The 23,498-nt window shown below is 28.1% G+C and overlaps 1 protein-coding gene across 13 annotated transcripts in view; it reads right to left on the bottom strand.

The window, feature by feature from the left end:
- LOC107440114 (uncharacterized) overlaps positions 1-23,498 on the bottom strand; it is a 97,715-nt gene that overhangs the window by 46,521 nt on the left and 27,696 nt on the right. For all 13 annotated transcript variants that reach the window (XR_015429069.1, XM_087151093.1, XM_087151097.1 and 10 more), the window contains exons 3-4: positions 13,822-13,879; positions 12,000-12,247 (exon numbers count right to left, since the gene is read on the bottom strand). Coding sequence is in view for 12 of the 13 variants with exons in the window: in XM_087151093.1 (XP_087007219.1) it covers positions 12,000-12,247; positions 13,822-13,879 (306 nt within the window). In the remaining variant the exon portion in view is untranslated. The remainder of the gene's footprint in view (positions 1-11,999; positions 12,248-13,821; positions 13,880-23,498) is intronic.

The raw sequence follows: 23,498 nt of genomic DNA, 5'->3' as shown, positions 1-23,498 counted from the left end.
TAGTTTTTCCTTACAGAAGAATTCGTAGAGATATTACAGAATCAGTCCCTGCTACATATTTCATTGGAAAAAGCTATTCATGAAATGAAACGATGACCGCAGCAACATTTTACAAATATATTGCAAATGTTTCTACCCATGGCTAATTAAAAATGCAATCAAATTCCTAATTTTGCTTCTTCTGGATAGGTATAAATCTCATATCAATTTGAAACGGAGCAAGTTTTGTTCCTCAAAACTAATTTTCTGGTTTAGTTTTCTACGTAATTCTTGGAAATCTCGTTAGATCTTGAAAACAAAAGAATTGTAAAACAATATGTCTAGAAAATTTTACATCCATTTTTAAATAAGATTTGAGGCATCAACTGATGAAGTTAAAATGCTTTTATGAAATGCGATATTTTTTCATTCGATGTAGAAAACGTTGACTGTAACAAATGCATGCAAAACAGACACCAAGAGTTAATGAGCAAGACAACTTATCAACAAAACACATGCTTCGAGAGTAACGATGCGCTATTTCTTCAGAAGCTTGAGAAGGAAATCTCACAAGTTATGTTGCAAATTTTTAAAGGAACATTGTCAGAAAAGTTTAATCTCCCAAATATCCAATAGCCTGCGCTTTTCGCAATATTGAAGAATTTATTTCAAAAAGAACAATTGTATAATCAAATTTTGGCTCTGAAGCTGAGACAACTAACATTAATAATGAAAGTATCTTGAAAACCGATTTTGAGATAAGTCCTCTTGAGGCATTGTTAGTTGCAAAAACGATTGGTTTCATAAGTAACTACTAGATATAAGTCAATGTGAGATGGGTTTTACTCAAACTTCGAAACTCCTTTTTCTCATTTATTATCCAGTGAGGAATTCTGGAAATGGAACTGGAAAATCAAAAGAAATTTCGAAGATACATTTACATTGGCCAAAAATTTGGAAAAAAGAGGAAGGTTAAATCAAAAGAAAAAGAAATAAATTACTCATGACGAAGAGAAAAAAAATACTTAAAAAGATTTTTAAAAAAAGCTTAAAAAATATGAGGAAAAGATTAAACAAAAAAATGATCGAATTATAATAATAATAAAAACATCATCAGATTACACAATGATAAACATTCATAATTTAGAACGGACTATTAAACTGTGAGAAAAAAATGAAAAACATTTTTTTAAAATTATGTATTCAAACATATTTTACTTTCCATTCCATGACTGAAAAAAAAGTAAAATTTTCCACATTAACTATGGTTATATGTCGTAATTCCAAGAAAAATCTTGTTTTTAGACATTTGTGTGGCCTATGGATTCCTAACGAGCATCAAACATCAAAATTAAGCATCAAAATTAAGTGTTCATTCTCTGGAAAATTTAGTGTTTATTCACTGGTAAGAACTGTTCCTTCACTTGGTCATCTTACTACTTATTATTTAAACCACCAAAAGCTTAAAACAATATTATGTAAGTTATCTAACTTTTTTTTACATAATTTGCATTTAATAACAAACATGTCGAAACCATCATTTAGCTAAAATTACAAATTTTGAAATTTTTATGAATTTTTTTTAAAGGCAGGCTAAGCTTAAGTGTTCCTTCATTGTTTAGTTTACCCTATAAGATGTTGAGAAATTTGCGATGTTGTGAGAGATGTTTAAAAATGTTGACTACGTATTTTTATTAATATTTATAAAATATATATTCAAGAAATTGATAAATATATTATTCCAAATCTATGCATACGCATGTATATTATTGAAATTGTATCAGTTATTGAAAAACAAAATAAAAAAAATAAAAAATAATCACATTAAATAAGCACAATCTGGTGTATTCTATCAGAAGCATGCTTTTTTAAAACTAGACATTTGTTGAATAAAGTGTTTTTTATTCAAAATTCTTTACTAAATTGCAAATAAATTATTAAATGACTAAAAGAGAAACATCGTATTTTATAGTGTGAAAGAAATAAAAATAAAAAGATTAGCAAACGATTACTAGCGAAAAAAATATGAATGAAATTTTACGCTACGCGCGCGAAGTCAAATTCGTCCCAAGTTTATCACATTTTAATATTAATCGCCCCAATTAGTTATTTCTTTATTGTCGCCAAATTATTTTTTTAAAAATAATTAATTTTAATTTTTCTCAGCTTCTAATAAATAAAAACAGTTGAAACTTCAGATTTTCCTATTGAAAAATATGTTGATTAAAATGGTATAAAAAAATTCATACCTTATAATTCAACTTTTTTTCATCCTCACTTTAATTAAATAATAAAAAATAATAAATAATTATTAAAAATTATTTTTTGCATGAAATTATCTTTGGGTAAATGAGTTTAATGAGTGGGTGCAATTTGTTTTGAATTGCTTCATTAGTTGTGAAAATATGACTGAAAACGCAAAAAGCGAAATTAACATTAAGGGGTACGAACTTTGAATCGCTCTCCTGACCAAACTATGGAGACCACATTTCCCAGATTGCGGCTACCCCCTATATTTTGAAGATAAGAAATCCAAATATGTAAAAAAAAATGCATGTTTATTCAGAGAAAGTACGTTTTTGTGTCTGATTTCGTAACTTAATTAATAGTTAGCACTAATTAATTAGCATATTTGAGGTCACCCCCAGGAACCATTAAGATTGACTTTTAGTTCGTGAAAATCCGATCATTAGAACGAAAGTTATTCAGGGTGATTCGTTTTTTTTTTTGCGGACTGTACATGCTTTGAGAAACGCTTCTCTGATTACTGATGAAAGAGCTATTACATTAACAATCATTATTGTAAACTTTTTTTAAATTTCACTGATATTATTATCAAATAAAATTATCACATTAGATTGTACATCAAATGATTATATTAGCCTTCAGTATATTTGTTTTAATCAGTTTGATATAATGATGGGCAAAACCATTTTTAAGTTAAAATTATTAAATCAGCAATGGAATAGCAAAAAAAAGAAAAAATTAAAATCATGTATATGTAAAATCAACCGAACAACTTATTTAAAAAATCTTCATTCTTAAAATGTGAGAGGAACAAGATAGAACTAAATAATTAAATTTTCACAAAGGATGTCCAGATGGTATTATCTCTAAGACGAAACGATTTCGTGATGTTAGATGGCATTTCATTGTGCAACTTTTTTATTTGTCTTGGCAGTTGACTTTTTAATTTCTCGCTCAGGAAAAGTCACTTACAACTCTACTCCACTCAGACTTTTTCAAAAGAAGAGAAAGAAATAACGTGCACACAGTATGGCCTTGCCAATCACCGTCCACAATTCTTAATGATCTATTTTTTTTCCGTCATTTTAATTTGAGCTCCATTCAACAACCATCACGCCAACACACCTATTGTAACCTCGAATATTACCACACCCAAATCTATGGTTTTTATTTCTTAGAACGTAGCTGTGTATCTTTAGCTATTGATAAACTATAAACTGCTGAATCCTTAATTTGAAAGATTTTTCAAGAAATTCTATAGAGCACGCAATCATGGACTTTATAGACCTAGACATATGGCAATTATTTAGGATTTCAGGACGTGAACCTAAATATGTCAATTCATAAAATTAATAAAAAGAATTATTACTAAGAGCGTGCAGTTGTATAAAAAGCAGAACACAAAAATTTTTGTTTAGTGATATCATTTTTCCATTCTAAAATGCAAAGAAAAATAGTGGTAGCTACACGATTTTTTTTTTTTTTTTTTTGGTCACTGGTTTTAGTGAGAAGCCTCCACACGGTCTTTTATAAGTAGTCCGCGCAGACTGTTTAAAAAGTGAACCAGTTCTTGAGAGAAATTTATCTTATATATTTGAGAATTGAATCCGTAGTGGTTGACATGTGAATAAGGCAAACCAATAATATTCATATATAAAACAAATTTTTAGTCATATATTTGCTACCACTTTCTTATTTTAACTATATTCTTTATTAAATGACTCGTTCGGAAAATGAAGTATCACCGTTCTCATGAAATTTTTTCGAAAAGGTTAAGACTGGTAGTTTAATTATTCCATTCCAGAAGTTCATCTAGGAGGAACAAGACAGTCGTATTCACCGCAATTTATTAATAACGTAAATATCTGTATTTTGACCTGGAATTGATCATAGAAATGTTTCAGAGCTAAATGCTAGCCAGCACTGGAAAATTTCGTATTAATCTCAGCATAAAAGACCCACCACTTTTCCCAAAAAGGGCTTTTTACGTCAAAATTAAATGTTGCATTTTCACATTTTTAGCGTTAATAACTATTAAAATATTTTACTCATCCGTAAAAAAAGATGAAATTAATTTATTTTTACCAGTATATACTCTTTTTCATTCTAATACATAAATAATTTAAACCCTGAATGCGATTTATTACGCACGGGATTCCCGCGGTCCTTGAAAAATTTTAGTAGTCGTAATAAATTCAGGTTAATGTTAAAAGATGTTTCATATTTTAACATACTATTTTGTCGTTAAGTAGTTTAGAAGCATGAATTTTCATGCATGTATACTTTCTTTGGAAAACAATTTTAAGTGGTGGTTACAGAGAAATTAAGTATCAACATTTTTTTAATTTTCGGTACCACTTTTTAAAATTTACAAGGCCCGTGGGAACCCTATTATAAGTTTAAAAGATTAACTATACATGATTAAATTGATTAGATGATATTTTAAGATACGAAATCAGACACAAAAATATTTATAGTGGTGAGACATGCACTAAGAAGGTAAAAGAGTGTAAGAACTATATATCATTAATACGGTTTCTTTTTTGATGATAAACTGAAAGAAATCATTAAAAAAGTGTTGTTAGCGTTAATCAATTTTTGATCAATAACTGATTTATGTTGCTCATCACTTTTGCAAAAAAAAAAAAAATCAACGATTTTAGATGAAAATAAAGATATGTCTACTAATAAAGTTAGGTTGAATGGTTTTTGTCCGAAATATATTATAAAAATTGATAAATTAACCGGAAATCAGTTAAATCCAGATAAAATATCAAAACTCATACTTTACTCTCGTTTTAAATATTCAAAGAAGCGCGCGAGAGTTTTCAAAAAGGATCAACATTGTTTTTTATTTAAATATAAACATTAAATAAATATGGCAACAGAAACATAATTAAATGTTAAAGTATGTATTTTGCTTTCACTATAGATATTTGAACAAAATTTTACCTGAAAGTTGAAGAAATTAATAATGAAAACCGAAAAAAAAGTTTTTTCTCATGATAGTAGTTGTTGGGAATTGCACAATTTTTAGACATAAAAACTGCTTTCTGATTGCAATAACAACTATTTCAACCATTTTATTAATTGTTCAAAAAAGTATATACAAATAAAATAATGCATTACGTAGTTTAAATTGAAAGGTAGTAGTAATTCTTATTTTAAACGATGTTTAATTCTTTATTTTGCTGTATTTTTTTTTATTAATTAAAATTACTCTTTCAAAAAATAGAAACAGAAAAACGCAAGGTAAGAATGAATTTCTTGAGCAAAAGCACCCATTTTTATATTAAAACAAATTGTCAGTACATGGCCAAAAAATTCTTAATCAAAATGCATCATTAAATTAAAATACAATTTTCATTTTGTAAAGAAATACACGCTCACAGTAATAAAAACTCAGCAGCCAACCAATTCATTTCAACCTAAAAATTATTCTTCAGTTGTAACAATGAACTAATATTTGTTTCTTATCATTAATATGATTTAAAATTATTTTAACCACTAAGGCATGCAAATGGTTGAAACAACGCAAAAGTGAAATGAAAAAGGAAATGAATGGCTTAAAAAGCACAAATAAATAATTCTGAAAAAATATAGTTTCAAAAATATTAATTGAATAAATGAATAAAAAATTTTAATACAGAAAACTAAAAAAATTGTTTATAAAAATTTTCTGCAAAAGATAGTAACATCCAAGTCAATGACCAGGACTGTTCAAGTAATCAATAACATCAACAATCAAACATTACCGTAATTGCCTGCATCACGCCATCACATAAATAGCGATAGCAATGACCAAATAATCGATTTGTAGGTGTTGGCTTAGCGACATTTGACATGTTAATAAGCTCAAAAATTATTTCAACCATTTCTTTAGTACATATTTTTGATTACAAGTTTACTTATTTTTCAAAAAATTTAAGTTTTTGAATATTTGTCAGTAAACTTACAAATTCTTTGTTAATTAATAAAAAAATTAAAAAAAAAAAACATGCCAACTCCTATATAAATCGTAACTGCCAAGATTTCTGTTTTAACCAATTGGTTTTTCTAATTTTAGTAAAATATGTACAACAATATTTATTCCAATTTAATCAACATGGTCAGGTCTGAAAGCGAGACGGAAAAGAGAAAATACTGGTAGGAGAACTATTTCAATATTAGATAATATTCGGGAGGAGTTAAACTATTGTGAACAATAAACAATTCACTATTAATTAATTCTCAGCGAAGACGCAATTCAATATAAAAATTGCATTCGTTAGAAACGATTAGTAGTTATGGATTTTAATTATTCCTGAAAATAATTAGCTGAAAAATGAAATTTATTTGTCACCAGTTTTCACACTTTTCCGTCTTGATATATATAACCTTTCAGCCCTGAACGTGGTTCAGAAAAAAATAATATGAATAAGCTGAACAGGTATGCCAACTACTCCACATTGTGCAAAAAAATTTTGTAGATGAAAAGTGTTAAAAACTAAAACTTGCTGGAATTTAGTTATTGCTCTTTGAACTAATATAAGCACATTGCAATTTAGTTTACATAATACAGAATTTTCATATCATTTTTAAAGTACTCTAAATAATGTGGTTACTAATTATACAGTTGTAAAAAAATATTAATTTTCGAGTGCAAAGGATTAAAAGGCTCATCACAAGAAAACAAATTAAAGTGGCGTTTTATTGGAACTTTTGAATTATTAATCTGTAGTGGTTGGCAGAGTAACTTTCAAATAAATTTGCAAGAATCATACATTGAAGCAGAAATTTTGCTTCAATGTATTATTAAAAAAATTATTATTAAAACTAATTATTAAAAAAAAATTATCCACAAAGCGCGGCAAGTTGGTATCACTGATGCAAAAACTCAATAGTTATGAGATGAATTTTCAAATGTAAGCTTAATTAAAAGATAATAAAGATAGGTTTACTATTTCACTACTTTAAATGTTAGCTAAATTGAAAAATATTATTGATAGGTTTTTATTTCACTACCACTTTAAATATTAATTAAAAATTTTTAAATATATCAAAATTTCCACTGTACAAACGTTGGCTACAAATGTCGCGATTCATCAAGTGTCAAGTTAAGAATGCTCAAACTTGATTTTCTATTCATTAAAGTTGTGGATATTTAATTGACTCGTTCTGTATGCAACATATGGTTATGAACCAGCAATGGAGAAGGAGGCTTTGTTATGACATTAACATTTTTTCCCGTAAAATTTCGCGTAAACCATTTCATCAATACTGCATTCAATCTCATCCTTTAAAGCGGGAGTGGTCATGGGATTTTAGCATATACATTATTCAGAAAAAAAAGTTGAACAGTGTTAAATTGCTTAATCTAGGCATCCAGTGCTGATTACTGTAAAGAAAAATGTTGCTAAACATTGAAAACACGTTGCACTTAGAAGGGATACCGCCGGCGACGAAAAATGTAAAAAGTGGTTAAAACTCAATTATTTTTGTTTATTTATCAATTGCTCGTGGCTTCCACTATTTTAAGAAGTATCAGGGCTGTTTGTTCACCGAAAAAAAACATCTAACTGAAAGTAAAATAACTTTCTTTCAGGCTTGTTTTTTCTAGGAAATGTGCGTGATTTCCAAGACTTATAGATTCTTATTTTGCACCATGGGAAACATTGTTGTATGCATTAAAACTTTTAATATGCCTTGGTATCCAAGGTGGTATCTTAGCGCCCGCACTAGATTATTTCCATATTTAAGATCTCTTCCTTGAACTATTAAGTTTGAATCCTAGAACGTGAAAATACGATCATTGGGACAAAAGTTATACGGTGGTCCTTTTTTTTAATTTTGCACACTATACAAACAGCCCTACGTATTTATCAGTTCTGAATCTCATTTCGAAAAATGAAAGAAAAACTGGAATTCGGAATAATTTGTTTTCCTACCTTTTATTCAGAAATTATCCGTGATTATAGTTATTTATGAACAGTTATAAATTTTTTATTTATTTATTTCATTTAATTATTCAATTGCAGCTACCACTTTGATATACATTGTAAATTATTCTTATTTAAAAAGAATAAATTCATTGTAAACCCCTTCAATAGGAAATTGAAAGAATTATGATAGAAAAAGTTGCAAACGTTAGTCTTTTTTTAATAGATTTTTATTTCTATTAATTACCCTTTTTTTATTTTTAGTCGCTTGTGGCACCCCTGCTATTAATAATTAGTGGTAGTCACTGATATTTATCCCCCCCCCCACTAAGAAGAGTTATAAATGAAACGGTTTTTCTAAAAGTTTTTTCCAGGAAAATTACTCCCTTAATTTCCATGCAAATGTTAGAAGATATTATGCAATTCTTAAATAAATCATTTCCTCTTCCTTTCGTTTCAAATGCGAATACTGACATTATTTTACGAAGCAAAGGAAAATTGATAATTTAAAAGTATTTTACAAAAGAATTCAATGAGCAAAAAAAAAAAAAAAAAAAAAACTCCAACAAATGTAATTTTACATTAGCGGCAGAAAAAGTTAAGTGTTCGTAATATATGTAGTTAGAATTGTATAATGACAGTTTTATAGTTGAAATTCCCATTTTAAGAACAAATGAAGTCATCCAAAAAGCACAGGAAATGGAACTTTAAATCGAAGAAGGTCGTACTAAAAATAGTTATGATAGGTTAAATAATTTGTCCTTACATTTAATGAGCCTACGTATAAAACTGAATGGGTGACTTATACTTCTCGGATAGCAATTAAATAGCATATTGTTCTCTGCAAAGTGAAATCTTGATGACAATTTAAATGAGCACAAGAGAAATAAAAGATGTAAAATTAAAAAACACAATAAACCAGTTTTTTTAAAACTAAAATTAAAGTTTGATTTTTCAAGGATAAAAGCATCATTTATAAAGACATAGTGCACATTTTGAAAATTTATTAACCTAGAATGCTTAACAGCTGCATCATAAAATCTGTAAGCAATATACGAGATCTTACTAGCAGTTATGCTATAAAACTAGAAAAAAGTTCACGACGTCTTAACAGCTGTGCTATTAAAGCAGTAAACAATCCACGAGGGTTTATTAACAACTGTTGTGCCATAAAATTAGTAAACAGTCCACTAGGGCACATTAACAGTTGTGCCTTAAAACCAGCATACGGTTAATAATCGATACAGCTCTGTACCTTAAAACCAGCATACGAATAATAACCGATACAGCTCTGAATATACTCTCAGGGAAGAGCTTATTCAGAGCTGTATCGGTCATAAAACCAGTAAAACAATCAACGATGACTTATTAAAAATTTCAAATATGTAACAACTCTGTATCACAGTCCGTACTTTAGAGGAACAGATTAGTTAATCTGCAAATTAGCTAGCTAATGGGGCACATTAAATGCTTACGAGCTTTAGCATTGGCATACACTTTCAACCACAGCATCTAAAATATTTTACAGAGCTCTTTTCATATTAGATTTCAAAACAGAAGCTAAGAAAACTTTTCATAATTTCTTTTTTGACAGTTTTTAGTGTTGATTTAGGCACAACTTTCATTGTCTTTATTGTGAGTACAAATCATATAAAACAGGTAATGATCATGCAAAAAAGTACACTTCTACCTTTTGTGCCAAATGGCCATATAAATATTAATATATATTTCTAAGCTTCAATGACGAAATTTGCAACTCTATAGTGACTGTCACTCCACGGCGTTTTTCGTTACCATCAACAATTATAACCATTCTACGGCCTTTTTCTTTAATATCTGAAATATTATAGTCACTCCACGGCATATTTCCAGGGATGAGAGTAGTCAGAGAGTAAAAAAGAGGAAATCCAAGAATATATATAGATATATAAATCGCACTTTTTTTGTCAAATTTTTGTTTAAACTTGTAATACATGTTATTATAAATCCTGAATGAGGCTTTTAAATCACGTGAATATGAAACTCTACATCGAACTTAAAAAATGCGAAAATACAAATCATGATGCGTAATTTTTAGATCAAGATGCATAATTTTAAAATCGCGCGATATTACAACCGCAAAAACGAATCACGACATTGGATTTTAAGCTCGCGTAGCTACATAGGGTTTTAAAAGCTCGTAAATACAAATCGCGATATTGGTTTTTTAAATCTCGTAAATAAGAATCGCAATGTACAATATTTAAATGGCCTGAATAAGAATCGCAACGTTCAACTTTTAAATCAGGTAAATACGAAAATCGATGTTTGATAATAAAATCGCGATTTTAAAAATGCAAAAATACAAAACACGATATTAGATTTTTAAATCTCGTAAATACGAGTCATAATGTGCGATATTTAAAAAGAGTAAATAAGAATTGCAATGCACAACTTTTAAATCAGGTAAATACGAAAATCGATGATTGATATTAAAATCGCGTGAATCAAAATCGAGATATTTGCAGAGTCGGGACTTGGGATTTCTAAAAGGCTTGTTTGAATTGTTTTTTGTTTACACAATAAATAAAAATTTACAAGATTAATTGAATGAGCAAATAAATATATTCACCACAAATCCACCTCTATTTTTTTTTCGCTTTTTTTGTTTGCTTTCTCTCCAGAATACAAGAAGCAGCGACGTCTAAATTTCGAAAATACGAGCTATCCCGCCGACGGATAAAAAATACGGAAAATCTTATTTTCTGTGCATGAAATCGGAGAAAATAGCTAATATAAGTAAACATGCGGAAGGATTAGCAGCTAGGACGTAGTTTGTATTTTCTGTTTTTCTTTGAAAATCGTAAATAAATATAATAATTTGACTTCAACAACTGAATTTTTTTTAAAAAAAACGGGATATTTATAAATAAATAAAAAATAAAAAAAACGAAACTTTTAAAGAATCTGAGTTTTTGATAAAAAGGCTGAAATTCGAGAGACAAAAGCGAAAAACATCTCATCCCTGTATATAGATCAACCAGTTTTATCCCAAGGAAATGATTTTTAGAGAAACTTCAGAGGGAGGAATGAGGACTTCAATAATTTCGCTCAGCGGAAAATTTAATTCCTCATAAAATATTTTAACTTCAGCAAAAAAAAAAAAAAATTCAGCGGAAATTAGCGGGAAAAATGGAAAAATCTGAGAAAAAGCGAAAATCCGCGAATCCGCGGAAGAATCTCATCCCTGATATTTCGTTACCATATCAAAGAGTTTTTCGTTAACATCTGAAATAATAGTTACTGCACGGCGTTTCTGGTTACCATCAGAAATAATAGCCATTCTACGGCCTTTTTCGTTAACTGAAATAATTGCCACTCCGCAGTGTTTTACATTACCATCTGTACTGTTGATTTAACACGTTCACGCTAGATTGTCTCATCTTGGCAGCGCACCGGAGTAAAAACTGGTAACAATAAATTTAATTTTTTAGTTTTTTTCTGGGAATAATAAATATACATAACTACCAATTGTTTCTAACGGATGCAATTTTCATATTGAATTGCTTCTTCGCCGTGGTAAATTTCCATACAATGAATTGTTATTGTTGAGAATAGATTAACTCCTCCCGAATATTATCTAATATTGAAAGAGTTCTTCAACCAGTATTTTCACTTTTCCCGGCGTGAACGTGTTAAACTGCAGGGCAGGGGGAACTAAAGTGTCATCAGTAAGCCTGTAGTAGCCTGCTGGATACGCTTTTAAGAATCTTAACAGAAAGATTTTTTTTTCTAAAATGCTTTTTTAAATTTATAAATATGTTATTTGTACTCTCATTTACTAAATTATTTATAACTTTTTTTTTATAATCTTACCAGGTATATTGTCTGGTTTGGCGTCCTTTCCTTTTGATCCAAATGTGTAAGAAGGTGATTTGCCATGCACAGTCTTTTCACATTTTTCAGGAGTATATTCTCCAGGGGAAGGTGTCTGGAATAATTGGGGATCTTTAGGGCGACCAGAGATCGTTTTGCCGTGGTGTGCGTCCTTTCCTGTCCGTGTAACACTAGATACGTTGTAGCTGCCTGGTCCTGGTGTCTTAAATTTTATTTTGTCCTCATGCCTAAAACAGTAGAGAGATTTATTTTTGGAGGTTATTCAGAAAAACTGTTTTAGCATAACAGATTTTGGATCCCGTGTCATCCCGGGTGGAATATTTTAATTCGGTGGAATTAATCCGGGATTCCATTCATATGTGGAAATTAATTATTATCCCGAAAAAACTCGGATGCAACAGAGATTATCAGTATATTTTTTTATCTCGTGTTTTTTTTTTTTTTTTTTTTTTTGACTGTTTTCCGAATTTGTTTGGGAGTTCGCTAAATATTGTTTAACATTTTTCAATATAGGAAAAGTTAACTCCTAATTTTAGTCAAAGAGATTGTGGTCATCGTTCTAAAATGAAGCGATCTTACCTTTTATACTTTAAACTATTAGATTAAAAATTGAAAAGCTAAGATATAACAATTCTTACAGTTTTTGTGGTTTACACTATAGACGAAAAAAATGAATTTTTTTTATCTCAATCTCTTTAAAATGGTTGAAAGTTTTAAACGACTCTCATTACATTGACTTCCATTTAATAAAAATGACTCTCACTACAACGTTAACACTCCGAGATGAATCCGAGGGCCACAGGCGGGCCCAGATGTCCACTTGAGGAATTTTACCCCGTCAACTCTTTCTAGGTAACGAAAAATTTAATTAACTTCACTTATACAATAGTTACCCACATATGTCCTTAATAAATATCTATTTGATTTAACACTCATCTATATACCGACTGCCTTCTATTACAAAGGCAAAGTGTTCCTTTTCATACTACATTTAGAATCTATTTAATTTAATGGCTTTCACTACAACGTCTAAATGGAATAGGCCCGAAAGCGGAACCAATAAATGTCCATTTGAACGAACAGGACTCTACCAAGTATCTTTAAGCTAAGAAACTATCCTAAAAAATTAAATTTTTCCTATCGTTTCCGTGATCGTACTGTCATAATTAAAAAATTTTAAGTCTTGCACGAACTCTGCTCAAAAATGTCCTAGCATGATAATGCATTTTATGCGTAAGATGTTCTGCAATGACTGCCTTTTATACATATATTTGAATCCTTTTCAAATAAGAAGTCATATAGTGTGCACATTAAATATCCTGTTTTAATTATTATTATTATTTTGTGTTTCCGCACTTAAATGTCTATAATGTTCTCCTCCTGTTTATAATTTTACTTGTCTTTTTGAAAAGCTACACTAACAATTAGCTTTTGACTAACAATTTATGATAAAATTAGTGATTCCGTAATACACGATATATTTTTAAATAGTAATTGATAGTGAAACTCCTTTTAAATCAACTTCATTAAACTGATGAAAAATAAACTACTGAAAATTAAATAAATTACCAATGCAAAAAGTCTTCTGCAAAAAAAAAACCTGAAAGTTAAAAGCTAGATGTCACTAAAAAAACTGTATTCTAAAAATAAAAAAAAAAACTAAAAGTTAACAGCTAGACGACACTAAAAAAACTGACTATCAGTATGCTATTTCCTATTCTTAAATGGTTAATGCCCTCATAAAATAAGTTGTTAAAGTTAATGATTAAAATACTTAAACTTACTTTATAATGAAACTTACTTTCCAGAAAATGTAAATGATGGTGACTTTACTTTAGTGAAGTCATTTTGCTTCGGACCTAAAATAAAATAGAACTCTTTAATCTATTAAAAAAATAATTAGTGAACAACATGACAGGAATGATAAGGGAAAGAAGAAAAAAAACTAAAACGGAAAGAAAACTATTTAAAAAACATGGTTAAGTTCGAATCCAAACATGGTTAAAATAACCCAGCTAGTATGAATAAAAGCTATTTAATAATTCTAGGTTATAAAGTTTACCCCGGCAATAAATATTTGAGAGCTTCTTGGAATAGATTCTACATCATTACAGAAATTTTGAACCCCTTACTATTCTATTAAACCTATTTATGGTTTTAAAACTAGGTTTTGGTGCTTCAATTTTCAGAAAAGATAAATAATAGTAACTTAAATGTTTCATTATTACCATTTTTTCAAAATTTAAGCTTCATGTCCCCCCTAACATATTATTGCTAAAAATATTTTCAGATTGATCTAAATTCATTCAGTTTCTTAAAAGTAAAAAGAGTTACTCATAACCGAAAATATCTATCACTGCAAAAAATTTCGCCCTTTTTTTCACAGAAGCAGTTATTATTTCTATAAAATGTGGCATTTATGGCTCTGCGTAAGCGGTAATTAATTACTGCCCGGTCTGTGATTGCGCAATGATATTCAATCGAAGCAGAAAAGAGATGCATATTTGCTAATCTGTATGGTCGATAAGGAAGAAAAAAAAGAGTTAACCGTTTAAACGCCAATGCTCCCTATTTGAAGCGTGTCTCTTTTTCGAGATAAAAAAAAAGTTCTAATGTCAACAATAGTTTTTTAATGAGAAAGACATGCCTATTTACTAAAATATTTCAAAAGTACCTAAATCTGCATTTGATTTTGAAACATCGCCGTCGTTTTACTTTTAAACCAGTTAGATAACTAAAGGCATGAAATATTTAGTTAATTTAATAACAAATGTGATACCACTTTTTACGTAAGAGATCTTTTCTAATAGTTCCAAAATATATTATTTTGCCGAATATGGTTTTCCGTGTTGGCGAAGAAGTTTAAATTTTAGGATATTCTTGATAACAAAATTTAACACGTTCACGCCGGGGTGATCCACCAGTGGGTCACGCTAGATTGTCTCATCTTGTCAGCGCACCGGAGTAAAAACTGGTAACAATAAATTTTATTTTTTAGTTTTTTTCAGGAAATAATAAAAATCCATAACTACCAATTGTTTTTAACGGATGCAAATTTTATACTGAATTGGTTCTTCGCCGTGATAAATACATGATAAATCTATTCTCAACGTGATAAATCTTCGCCGTGATAAATCTATTCTCAACAATAACAATTCCATACCTGCCAACTCTTCCGGATTTTCCGGAAGATTTTATTTTCATATTTAAAATGGTAGTAGCTAGATACTATTTTTTCTTTTATAATCTTAATTTTTAAATGATATTGGTCACCACTATTCTTACAAAAATTAAGCGCAGATATTAATATGCGTTACTATCATGGTTGTCAACTTAAGTTTTCTCAAATACAACGTATTTGTTTGCTTAAAATTGAAGTTTTAATTCCATTTTAATACCACTAGGAAAAATGATAATGGAAGGGATTAAAAGTTGGCAGGTATGCAATTCCTTACAGTGAATTGTTATTGTTGAGAATAGATTAACTCCTCCCGAATATTATCTAGTATTGAAATAGTTCTACTAGTATTTTCTCTTTTCCCGTACCAGTATTTTCACTTTTCCCGGCGTGAACGTGTTAAGCGGGTTACGTAAAAATTTTTTTTTGAAATTTCAGTGATCTACACAGAAGTTTAGAAAGTGGTAGCATATGACAGTGAACAGGGGCTTAGCCCTTTAGAGCAGTGATTCTCAACCATTGTGCCGCGGCACTTTTGTGTGACGCTAAATTCTCAAAATGTGCCGCCAAGTATTAGAAATGACACAATAAAAATAATAATGTTTTTTTTTTTATTACGATTAAAGTTTAAATTAAAGAAAAGTGTATATATATATAAAATATTGTATATATAGACATACATTTTATAATTTTTCCACGATTTAAGCAAGCTAAATATTAACTTTTAAACGGAAATAAAAGTTAATCATTAAAGTAAGCTTTGCAATTAATAGTTACAAAAACAAATTGACAAAGGATAACGAACAAAAAAATAAGCTAACAATTAATAATCAGCAAAAGAACTAGTTAACAATAAATCACAAAAGAATAACAATTAATAGCTATAAAAAACAAACCAACAATTTATAACTAGCAAAAAATAATAACAATTGTTACTATCTAATAAAAAATTAGTCGAAAGAAATAATTAATCTCTTAATAAATGTGCTTTTGTAGTACATATTTTTTTATTTCACATTCAAAATTATCACAATCTATTTAACACAGCAATCCCTTCCATTATCATTTTTCCCAGTAGTATTAAAATGGAATTAAAACTTCAATTTTAAGCAAACAAATACGGTGTATTTGAGAAAACTTATGTTGACATCAATAATAGTAGCGCATATTAATATAAGTGCTTAGTTTTTGTAAGAATAGTGGTGATCAAAATCATTTAAAAATTAAGTTTATAAAAGAAAAATAGTATAAATTTACTACCACTTTAAATATGAAAATAAAATCTTGAGGAAAATCCGGAAGAGTTGACAGGTATGTCACAGTGTACTATAGGAAAGTAAACAACTTTGAAACAAAATTTTTTCATTGTGTGCCGTCCCTCAAAAAAGGTTGAGAATCACTGCTTTAGAGTATATCTTAATAACTATTGCTTCAATTATCTTTTATGAGCATCATATTTATTTGTTTCGGATGATGTTAATTATAATAAAATTTTCCCAAACTGTATCAGCTTATTATCTTCGAAAACTTTCGTTTCTTTCTTTTTTTTCTCTTTCTAATAACGTAATGCTTTCTCCTATATATTTATTTATTACCTTTTCTATTATCAAGCATTGCATAAAGAGTCATTTAAAAGAGCTATTAACGAGCCTGTCATTTTTAGAAGACATCGAGTCATAAAGTGCACAGTAGTTTTCGTGACTTGTCCTTCCTCAACTCATAAAAATATATTGATCGCCTCAGAATTTCTCTGATATTTTTTGACCAATATTTTTTTTTTTTTTAGAATCAGGATGCGTAATCATAACTTTTTTTTTACAATTCAATAATATGCGTATACGTTTCTGAAAAAAATATTAAAATATACGCATTTTCATATGCAATTTAAAAAGTTAATAAAAAAAATCGGTTATAGCAGGAAATTCTGATCATAATTCTGTTTATGTTTTCATAAAATTTCTGGTTGCTTGAAGTTTTTCGTTTCACGATAATGTGTGTTAATCTTTAGGAAAAAAAAGGATACCATCAAATAAAAGATATTAAAATAAATAAATAATAACAGATAAATTTTGTTTTAATTTACTGTCTTATTATTTTGTTTCCATATTATGTTCAACGCAGTAAATCTATCTGCACATTTTTATTCCTAAATTTTTATTTTTATCTTCAATCAAAATGTATGTCTATAAATCATATAATTTTCAAATAAAAGCTTTCTGCAAGACCCTAAGACAATTGTTTTTATCTTTCAAAACACAACCATGCTGTTGCAAATTATTTTGTATTAATCTTAACCGTCTGTATATTTTTGAATGAAAAGTAGATGATTTTACCTTGTACTTTTTATGTAAATAACACATATTTTTATGGTAATATTATTGATGTTTTTTTTATATATATTGTCTTAGTTATTATTTTTCGAAAACGATCAATCGGTTAATTTATTATTACTCACTTTAATATTAATTAAATATTTTAATATAATCAAGAAATCAATCAAATTTTTTTAATAATAATCATTATTAAAAAAATTTAGATACTATTTCACAATTTTATTTAAATTTTATAAAATTCGAAATTTTTATTATTACAGGGATGCCAACTGGCCAACTGCTCCGCTTTCTGGAATAGTTTTAATAAAGTGGTAGGAAATTATATAGTAAAATTCGTTAAAGAAAGATAGTTACGCCTACTTTTTAATAGAGTAACCAGTAGATAGATGATTTAAGGTTGCATTTAATATGATACAGTGAAACCTACCAAGTTGACCACCCTTGTAAGTTGGGCACCTGCATAAGTTGACCTCAATTATCAAGAACGGAATTTTTCCTATGTAATATAAAGAAGCAAAACCTTTGTAGCTTGACCACCTGTCTATCTTGTATGTTGACCACTGAAATAAGTCAATTTTGTCTAGGAGTATTATGAAATTCTATTCTAAAACCCTCATAAGTTGACCAGAAAAAAAAATTCAGAAAATTTTCTGTCATTTTTGCAATCTAAGTTAAAATTTCACTTGTTTGGTGAAATAGTCTAAAAAGCTAATCTAAACCCTTTTGTGAGTTGACCATCAGGGGAAACTGTAAGGGGTCAGCTTTTGACCATTTCTTTCATTCGTTCATTGAAAACAGGTGTGTTAGTTGAAAAGTTGCTCTTCCAGTTGCAATAGTAGAGCATTTGAGTAAATGAATGCTCTGAAATATGCTTTGATCCTTTATTTATGGTCTTTGATCTTTAAGTGTAGTAAATAAATTTTAAAGTGTTCAAATAATTTTATTTTGTTTAAGTTTTCAAATTGCATGTTTTCATGTTCTGATATTTTAAGAAATTCTATTTATTAAACACTTCACATGCATAACTAACGAAATAATTTTTTTAGAAAAAATTAGTTAAATATTAGAATTATATGTATCAAATTGAAGTTCATTCAGGTTTAAACACATTTCTTAAGATATTCATTTGCATATTTTCTGAATAAAATTTTTAAGTCAAGTAAAAAAAAAAAAATTTAAATATACAGCAACATGATATAGGAAACGAAAAAGTAAACAATGACCCACCCCCTCTATAAGTTGACCACTAAAACAATGCACCACAAGTGGTCAACTTACACAAGTTTTACTGTACTTATAATTTTTGATATTTAGTGGTGAAAACATTACTTTAAATGAAAAATACTAAACTAAAAGTAACTCAAATTTTGCTACCACTCGAAAATACTATTTTACAAAGTGGAGCAAGTTGGCATCCCTGTTATTATATTTTCAATTACTTTTAAATGGGTTTTAAATAAAAATAGTAATAAATTCTAATTTACAAATAAAATAGACACCTGAATAATAAATTATTGTACTAATTTGATGAACAATGTAAAAAATATTGAAATATAATATTATAATAGTTCAATTAAAATTACATGAATAATTTCATTAAAGAATAAGTTTAATTATTCAAAAAGGTACTAATATTTAAATATATTATTAAAAAAACTGAGAAATATATTTTACAGATATCCACATTACTATATAAAAATTTTAATGTTCCTTAACGAGAACTTTGAAAAAATCTATAAGAACGAAAAACGAAATTCATTTATTTGAGAATAGTTAAAGATAAATATTTAAACTGTTATGAATGACAATTAAATTAATAACAGAAATAAATATAAAATAAATTTAAATATAAAAAACATATTGTATCTTGCTGAAAAAAATTTTGAAAAATTACAGGTATTGTTGTAAAATATTATTTTTAAAATTCATCTTTGAAAACGCTAAGAAATAAGAAAAAAAAACAAATATTCATTTATTTAAAAACAGTTAATGATAAAAATTCAAAATTTTATGAAAGACAATTAATGAATAACAGAAATGCATGAAAAATAAATGTAAATATCAAAAATATTCTACGATTAGTTGAATAAAATTTTAAAAATGTTACGTATATTGTTATAAAATATTTTCAAAATTTTCACCTTTAAAATTTTAGGACAGGAAAGCAATATTCATTTATTTTGAGCTAGTTAAAATAAATCCTAATATTAAAAATAAACTATATTAACATTTCAGTAAGAATAAACTATTGCTAAAACATAATAGTCTATAGATAAAAAAAAAACCAGACAACAGTTGTTAAATAAGTTCAATATTTTTATAAATCTAGAGAACACATTAAATTTTGTTAAAGAGTTTTGTAAACATAATATACCTTCGTCACGATAAATAATTAGAGTAAAATATTTTTTCCATATGGTATATCACTTGAATATATAAATAAAAAAATACTTAATTTCAACATTATTGTCTGTACGCCATTCGATGCTAATCACATTTACAATTTTTTGCCTCTCTTACAAAACTCCAATAACACAATTAAATTACAACTTCCGTGAAAATAGCACAAACACTACGACAAACAGATTTTTTAACAATGAATACAAGAAATTTGGAGATTGAGTCCTGGTGTAAAACGGTCGGAGCAAATGATTTGACCACTCCTCATAGCGTGCAATCCTGGGTCGTTAGTCTTGGATTTGTTTATGGTGACGCGCGCACAATTTCATGAACACATAAATCACGTTCAAATTCATTTACGGAATATGTCACGCTCACTTTTCATTTCAGTTTGGAATACGATGTAACGTGTGAAAAGATTTAATCATCAGATGTATTTTTATCAGATTGGCACGAAAGTTATTGCCAAGACAATAGTAATATTGTTGTCCTGGCTGTTGAATCCAAGCACGAATCCATATTTCAGTTTTTAAAAAAATTCTTCAATTCTTTATGAGTTGCATAGATAAAATAAGAATTCAGTGATTATGATAATAGATTTTCTGTGCCTGGATTGGCAACACCTTTTTCTTCCTTACGTGAATTCTTTGATTTGATTACAGCTCGATCTAAAATATATATAAAATAAAAACTGGGACACGGCATTGTCAAATTTACGGGTATTTGTTTGAGTCTAGGCTCGGTGTTTTATGAGTCGTACTTTTAATATTTATTGTTATTTTTAAAAAAAATTAATGTTCTAAAAATATGTTCGTTTAGGAAATTATTTCGTGTCAACTTGTTTTAACTTTCATTAAAAAGAATTTTCCTTTAGTCCTAGATTCCTTGTCGTAGGAATCAAAATATTCGCCCAGTATTTTAAAAACAAGCAAACAAATAAAACCAGAAGTCTTGCAATTCTCTTGTGACGTCATAGCTGCTTGGATTAGTGTAAATCAATGCATTCGTACCACCCACAGGAAGTTATAAACAGCTCTTATTGTATTGCTATCTGATAATAATATGAAGTACCACAGTAGGAAAAAAGCTCAACACTTTTCTAATTAATGTTTTACACCTTCCCTTCCCAACAATATCCTTTTACGCAGAATTTTCACTAAGCATATTTTCCATATTTTTTAATTATTTTATTTTAATTTAGATAAAAATAAGTGAAAAATATCATATTTAGGATTTTAATAATTTATAATTATGTAATACAACATGAATCACCGAATTACTAGTATATATATATATATATATATATATATATATATATATATATATATATATATATATATATATATATATATATATATATATATATGTATATATATATATATATATATATATATATATATATATATGTATATGTATATGTATATGTATATATATATATATATATGTATATGTATATATATATATATATATATATATATATATATATATATATATATATATATATATATATATATATATATATATATATATATAATAAAATAGAAATAACTAAGAAACGGGGGGGGAATCCGAAAAAAAGGACAAATTTTTTTTTAAAAATCCGGTAAATAAAAGATATAATCTTTTCCTCAGCCCACACGATTATATCGGCAAAAAAGAGTGCTTTCTAATATTGTATCAATATAGCAAGAGCAAAATATATCAATACAATAGTGTGAGGAGCACTCAAAAAATTTTACAAAAAAATTACAATAAATAAAATAGAACACAGTAAGTAAAAATAGCATAACACAAAATAAAAATAACATAATTTATGTTACTTTTATTTTGGATAAAATTATCACTTTTTAAATATAGTTTTTTGCTCGAAGTATCGAAGAAAATAAGCTGTACTCCACAAAAATACCCTCTCTAACCTGGTTGTTTTAAGGTAAATTTCTATCATCCTCATGTGTAAATAAAACAACTTCACCTTAATTATATTGCTTGGTAGGATGATTTTTTTTTGAGGTTGTTTTTGAAGTCAATTTCAGATAAACTTCTTGTCAGACTTAACATTTCAAAACAACTTCAAATAAGCCTCAAAAACACTTTAAGGGTAAACTACTTACAAAACCAAAGATTGTTTTAGAAAATCTCGACAGCTCTATCACCCTAAAATTTAAAATATTACAGTTATTATGGATGTATTTTAAATATATTCACCGCCTATGCTACGCAAACTGTGAACACTTAAGCAAAATTGATAATTCCTAGTGCAATTACAACTTTAGTTTTAAATAAATTAACAAATGTATATAATTTTAGATTAAATTTATTGTTGACCAATTTTACGTGTTCCAGTAAACACTAGTGTCTTTATCTTACAGAAATGTATATATAAAATTAAATAACTAAGTTATCATTGGTTATTAAACTTTTTAGAAAAGAACACTCGAGAGTTTTGACACTTAATGGGTTTCCATTTGAATAAACTAACTACATTTATAAATATCTCAACATAAATACCAGTATTTAAAAAAAAGCAAAGGTTTGCTGGAGAGGAAAGTATAAACTTTTAAAGGATGGTGCATGTTTGCTGATTGTTTCTCAATGTCTCTTCAATACTCGAGTTCGTTGTTGAATGCAATGTTTAATTTCATTTACGAGTACTCTTAGGCAATATTTAAACTGCAGCGAAGAGAGCACTTTAAAAGTCTGTAAACTTATCTTTAGGAGGAAAAAACCGCTCTCTTAAGCGTAAAAGTGTGTTTAAATTGATGTATGTTTACTGACTGAACAGGCGGATTAGAGTATTCCACATGGTTGTGTAATTTTATTTTTCCTCCTTTTTCTTACCTTCTGAAGATCTACTTTTTTATTTACTTATTTTAAAAAAAGTCATGCAATGTTTTTCTTCCGTCATAAAAAAATAATAATAATAATTCCAAAATTAGTGTTGTAAACTATGACTGAAAATTTCCAAAAAGCTATTTTAATGCAAACATCTTTTGAAAAAAAGGTTCCTTTTTGCAAAAATGAAAAAAATTGGGATCACACGCATTTAATTATTAGGATTTATTTTGAAGAAACAAATGTACTTACATCTACCATACTATTTTAATGAAATGAATATTTATTTTTGGATCTGAAGCCAGGTCTCCCGCGGGTCTTGAAAATTTTAAAATAGCGGTCATGAAAATAAAGCAAATATTGAATTTCTGAGTAACCACCACTAAAAATTGTTTTCCAAAGAAAGTAATTCAGGTTTCTAAACTACTTAGCTATCAAGTGGTATCTTAAAATAGGTAATATCTTCTGGCATTAACTTAAATTTACCACTACTAAAACTTTTCAAGGACCGCGGGAAACCTGGGCACAGTCATCACCTCCTACATCAAGAAGCTTCCACACGGTCTTTTATTGGTAGTCCGCGCAGACTGTTTAAAAAGTGAATCAGTTGTGCGCATGAACCCAAAACCTTTTATAAAAGTAATTGAGAGCAGTTTATCTTATATATTTGAGAATTGAATCTGTAGTGGTTGACAAGTGAATAAGGCAAACCAGTAATATTCATAAATAAAATAA

This window comes from Parasteatoda tepidariorum, chromosome 9 (assembly GCF_982258835.1).
Source record: "Parasteatoda tepidariorum strain Cologne lab strain chromosome 9, Ptep-v5.0, whole genome shotgun sequence".
In the NCBI taxonomy this organism is placed as follows: Eukaryota; Metazoa; Arthropoda; class Arachnida; order Araneae; family Theridiidae; genus Parasteatoda; species Parasteatoda tepidariorum.
This window is presented reverse-complemented; position numbering and strand designations above follow the sequence as displayed.